Below are 5,490 nucleotides of genomic sequence, written 5' to 3' on the forward strand. Positions count from 1 at the left end.
CATCCGGCGCATCAAGCTAAGTCGGCTTGTTTAGAATAAGGGGCACCATAAATTATTGAAAGTGGTAGCTTCCAGTCGTCAATAAAAGAGAATATGCCGGTTAATTATAATTAAAACAAATTATGGGCACGTGCCAATAAAAAAGAATATATTGGTTTGGCTCTAATTAAAGGGTGCCATGTTGAACTAGAGAATACGGACATGTGGGGGTCTTGATCCATTCTTATATTATCGAAAAAGACTTCCGCTCTGCTTTATAAATAAAGCAAACCGCCACAGAGCACACATCCACTCTTATATTAAGCTAGAGGCATGTAATTTTATCCTCCCGTTACAATGCACGGGCATGTGTGCTAGTAAAGTACAACACAAAGTATACAGCCAGCAAAGTTAGCATCTTGATGAGGTCTCGTAATTTTTAAAGGAGCAACGTTGCTCTTGTGATTTGTGAACGAGCTCCCTCTGTAAATTACCTTTGTTTCAGAATTTACGTCTGGATTTAATGCATAACTAGCAACGATCTGTGTTGTTATTACTAGAAAATCAGAACCCTTTGAGCGGTTTACGAGTTCAACATCTTTGTACTAGACAGACGAACAAATGAATCTCAATATCTCATCCCTTAAATGGTGTCTTAATTTCTGCTATTTTCATACACTCTTGATAGGTAAAAAAGAGATGCGACGCCCTCAAAAAGGTAAGAACAAAACGTTGTTGAGTGCTGGATGTCCAGAGATGTGATTACCTGTAATTAGCACACAGCTACTTAATATATGACTTTTTTGACACTGTCAAGGACTCTAAAAACGTCTTATAAATAAAAAGTTACAAAGGGAGGATGTTATATGCCTTCAGTAGTTGCTCAAGTTTCAGTTGTTCTTGAACTTCAGGGCATTTTGGAATCTAAACATCCACAATTATGCTAGTAACTAACACTATTCTTTTGAGAAGCAATGAAATACATCCTCCAATAGTCGATATCAACAAAACAAGCAAGCCGCATTTGTACATGTCCATCGAAAACATGGACTATTATTACTACATTGATTCCATACCAAAATTGCCACACGAAGATAGCAGGCAGATATATAATATATTGTCTTCAAAATCACTTCTGCAATAAAAGAGGCTTCATGACATTTGCTTGAATAATACACATAACACCAAACGGTCATATAGTGCCTCCACAGCAAAAACCGGGAATCTTGGGGCCTAATGCCGGTTTCGAAATGGCTACAGAAGGTAGAAATTAAGCAACCAGAATTACGGTTGATAGTAATACACAAGTGGTGCCTACTATTAAAGTTTCATTCAGCAGCAGCCTTCCAGAATTCATCATTAGACCGTCATAAAGGAAAATCGTTGCAGCAAAGGTAGAAGGCAACAAAAAGTTCAGACAAGTGACTCTGGGTCGGATGATGCACAGCCTTGTCCAATGCTGCAGAGTCAAAAGCTTAATGACTTCACTAGCAAATTTATACTGAAAATTTAGGAGACCACTTCATCAATATTCGTCAATCAAACCAATTTTCTTCATAAGGGCTTCTGAACACTCACTGGAGTAGTGAACTGACTTGGTAACACCCTGTGCAGCTTGCAGAGAGACCCTACCACAATGCTCAATGACCAAAGACTCTAACTTATGTGCACGTCCTAGTTCACCCACTCCAACATCAGTAACTTTATGACACGCCCGAAGTGTGAGATTACTCAAGCATGGGGTGTGGGCAATGAATCGCATCCCCGCATCAGTTACCCAATGACACAATATAAGCTCGAGTGTCTCCAAATGTGGTGAGGATGAGAGGGCCTTCATCCCCTTGTCATCAAAGAAGTTGGCGGTGTTTAGCACGAGAACACGAATTGGGCAGGACCGAATGAGTGCCAGAAAACCCTCCTGTGTGAATCCTATTTCTGATGGCCAGTCACGGGAACATCCTGTAAATCGGAGGTCTATGATCTGAAGCATAGGACAGTTGAGGGCTAGAGCATAAAGGCTGTTATCAGTAAATGACGTCCTGGTTTCACAATAGCCGTCTTCGCTACAATGGCGCTGCAGGTTGAGCCAAAGTGAGATGCTTTTAAGGTTGCTGCAGCTCCGGGATAATGCAATCATGTCATTGTCATTTAGAGCACGAACATACTCAAGCCAAAGGTTCTCCAGTGCTTTACACTTCCCTAGGACAACACGAAGTCCTATTTCTGGCCAGGTTTTAATATGTGCCAACCTTAAATTCTTCAAACTCTCACAGCAGAAATCATATATATCCATGCTGTGAGCATTGTACGATGGATCATAGTACTCACAACCTAAAGAAAAATCATATATGTCTCTTTTCCTCTCAAACTCAAACTTCTGGAGCTTCATCCATCCTGAACCAAACTTTAGGAAGTCATGATGATTGATTCCTTTGCAATTCTTCACTACAAGCTCTTCCAACAATCCATCCCTACCAAGGTATTCCAGCCACTCTACACTGTCGATTTTCTCGCAGTCAATAAGGTGGAGAGCAGATAGACTTATGCAACCAACTGCAACTGAGAAAAGCCCAACCGAAGTTATTTGTGGTGTGGAGTTCAGCCTGAGAGACACCAATTTCTTGCAATGCGCTAAACAACCAAGCCCAGAGTCATCGATGTGTGAGCAGAAGCTTAAGGTGAGGTCAATCAGCGAGGAACACTGAGATGAAAATACAAAAAGGCCTTTGTTGTCCAACTGATTTCCATGTTCAGGTATCCAACCAGAGTAATCGATTTCCAATTTCTGCAAATTTGTGAACCTGGCGCACAATGATGTCAATGCTTCTGTAGCGGTGCAAAGACCGGAACCAACACGGATAGCACCCCTTTGATTCCCCTCTATCTTGTAGAGCTGCTTTGACACAAGGGAAAGAGAATTCAGATCACTTGTCCTGGTGATCCTCTTGAGAATCTCTGTCACCAGAGCCTCCGGTAGGTCCTCCATCGAACAAATTCAGCTGTACCAATCAGGTAATATATATCAAGGTTCAGAAAACAGGTGAAGAGCTGGACTCAAACTTATGATATATCAGAACAATGCATGTCACAATGAAGATCACACTGGCGACAGACACTCATTACGGAGAATATACTGATGAAATTTGAGCATTTTCTGTATCCGCCCAAACCTTGTGTGGTCTTCATAAGCATGGAGATTTATTAAAGTAGCTAACACCTTATCTGTCTCTAGATTGTTAGAAAGTTAAAAATGAAGCTACAGGCCACATCATTAAATTAAACTACACCATCATAAGTAGCAGAGCGTGGATATAATGAACTAACTAAGAGAACACAAAGAAACGAGCTAGAATTGATGCAAGCAATTCCACAAGAAGACCCACGTGCTGAATCGATGCAAGCAATTGCACCAACTCCCTCCGTTCCTAAATATAAGTCCTTGTAGAGACTCCACTAACTACATTCAGATGTATATAGACGTCTTTTAGAGTAAAAATTCACTTATTTTGCTCCGTATGTAGTCTATAGTGGAATCTCTAGAAAGACTTATATTTAGGAGCAGAGGGAGTAACTACTAACATGAAAACCAGAGCATGCAAATTACTACTTGTAGCTCTTGCTTGGGCAAGAAAGAAAGTACGGAAATCATTTTGCCACAGCCAAAGCGTTCACTGGGTGCAGTTATTATTAATAGAGAACGCCAATCTAGTATCTGTTCAACTGGAAATACTAGTATTTGCTGCAACCTTAGGCTAGTACTCCCACCTAGTTGCAAAATGCTTACTTTGTATACTACCTAGGAGAATGGTTTGACAACATTAACTACTCCCTCCGTTCGGAATTACTTGTCGCAGAAATGATGTATCTAGACGTATTTTAGTTCTAGATACATCCATTTCCGAGACAAGTAATTCCGAACGGAGGGAGTAACTTTTATGGATGATACTACCAGTCAGGTTTTCCCTGTCAAGAAAGCGAATTGAAAAAAAGCGTGTACATGTCGAATCGGGATGATACTACCGGTCGGGTCTTCCCTGTCAAGAAAGCGAATTGAAAAAAAGCAGTGTACATGTCGAATCAGATCAGGGAACCAAGGAACAGGGGAGGGGTCAGTAGAAGCGAAAAACGGCGGTACCTTGAGCACGGCCGGGAGATAGGAACAGCGGCGATGGAGAATGGAGACCGTGGGAGAGGTGTCTCCGCCCACGTCGCACTTCGTCCGCAGCGGAGGAGAGGGCTTCTTTGATTCGGATCGGAGAAGAGTGTAAACCCTAGTCCCGCTCGCGTCGCACTTCGACCCTTTTCCAGCGGAAGCGGAGGAAGATGTGGGGCCGGCCTATGGCGAGCTGCAGCGGGCCGAGTCGAAAATGCTTGCCCACAGGCCGGTCCGAGAGGCACGACCCATATGGCCAGCTCTGGGTGCGACTCATTTACAAGTACGAATTGTTTTTCCTTTTTTATAAATCTCAAACATACATTTATCTCGCAAATTTTATCTAATCGTTTGAAAAATTAATTAAAATTTTAATGCATTTAAAGAATGTCCATGTCCACAAAAACAAATTTTCATGTACTTATTAAAATGTCTAGCAACTTTTTATATGTTCTTGTATGCGATAAGAAATGTTCATGTGTGATGAAAAATGTTCACATGTATCAAAACAAATGTTTGCGTTTATGAAAAGGCCGACATGTATTTTCATAGTTGATACTGTATGTAAAATAAATTTTTCATGTACATCAATAAGAATTACCTCATACTCTCTCCATTTTAATTTACTTCGCGTATTAGCTTCATATACAATAAATCAATATCATTAGATTATCCGGTCGGTATGCGTAGCTCTCGCTCCGCGCTCGCGGTGGGTGAGCGCCCGCGGCGGCGCCATCCCGATCTACCAGCTCCGTCCTCCCCTGCGCCCACCGATTCCAGATCCGAGCCCCCCTCAGCCTCCTCTCTCCCTTCCCTACAGAAGCTTTGGCGCCATGGCTCTCCTCCAGTGCACCCGGCATGTGTCTGGCAGATCAGTCCAAGATGTTGCAAGGCTTGATGGCACGTGTTGAGAGTTTTCTGGAGCGGGCGGAGGCTACTCTGACCAAGCTCTCCCTCGTGCCGGCTTTGTTGCCGACTGATCCGACGTCGCGACCTCTTGTTGTTTCTGGTGTTGGTTCCGTGGGAGACAAGGGGACGGAGCTCTTCGGTTGTTTCTCCCCTCGTACTAGGGTCAGTTCTTCGCCGGTGTTTGTCTTGCCCCTTGTGTCGGCTACTGTTGAGGATGAGGCCATCGTCGAGGTCATCACCCCTGTGCTGCAGGTCATGCCCGAGCTTCAACAACTATGTGTGAGACCAGCTTCGCCTCCGTGTGTGGAGCATATGGAGGTTGACGCGCCAGCGACCTCGTGTGAGGAACATGATTCTCGTTTGTCATGTGAGCAACTGGAGGCGCTTGAGTCCATTGTGTTGGTGGCACCTGAGTCCATTGTGTCAGTGGTGCCTGTGGCTGATGATGG

General features: G+C 43.3%; 1 protein-coding gene across 1 annotated transcript; it reads right to left on the reverse strand.

Moving 5' to 3' along the window:
* Nucleotides 1-959: 959 nt before the first annotated feature.
* On the reverse strand, nt 960-4,296 carry LOC119324609 (F-box/LRR-repeat protein 14-like). The gene is made up of 2 exons (XM_037598383.1): nt 4,115-4,296; nt 960-2,978 (listed from the first exon to the last, which is right to left on the reverse strand). Exon 2 carries the CDS (start codon nt 2,963-2,965, stop codon nt 1,505-1,507), a length of 1,461 nt encoding a protein of 486 aa, XP_037454280.1. The 5' UTR covers nt 2,966-2,978; nt 4,115-4,296; the 3' UTR covers nt 960-1,504.
* Between the last annotated feature and the right edge of the window lie 1,194 nt (nt 4,297-5,490).

Source organism: Triticum dicoccoides, chromosome 6B, assembly GCF_002162155.2.
Source record: "Triticum dicoccoides isolate Atlit2015 ecotype Zavitan chromosome 6B, WEW_v2.0, whole genome shotgun sequence".
Taxonomy (NCBI): Eukaryota; Viridiplantae; Streptophyta; class Magnoliopsida; order Poales; family Poaceae; genus Triticum; species Triticum dicoccoides.

What these genes read in the sequence shown, in the direction of transcription:
- LOC119324609 (XM_037598383.1), bottom strand. Translation starts at nt 2,965, where the DNA reads ATGGAGGACCTACCGGAGGCTCTGGTGACAGAGATTCTCAAGAGGATC.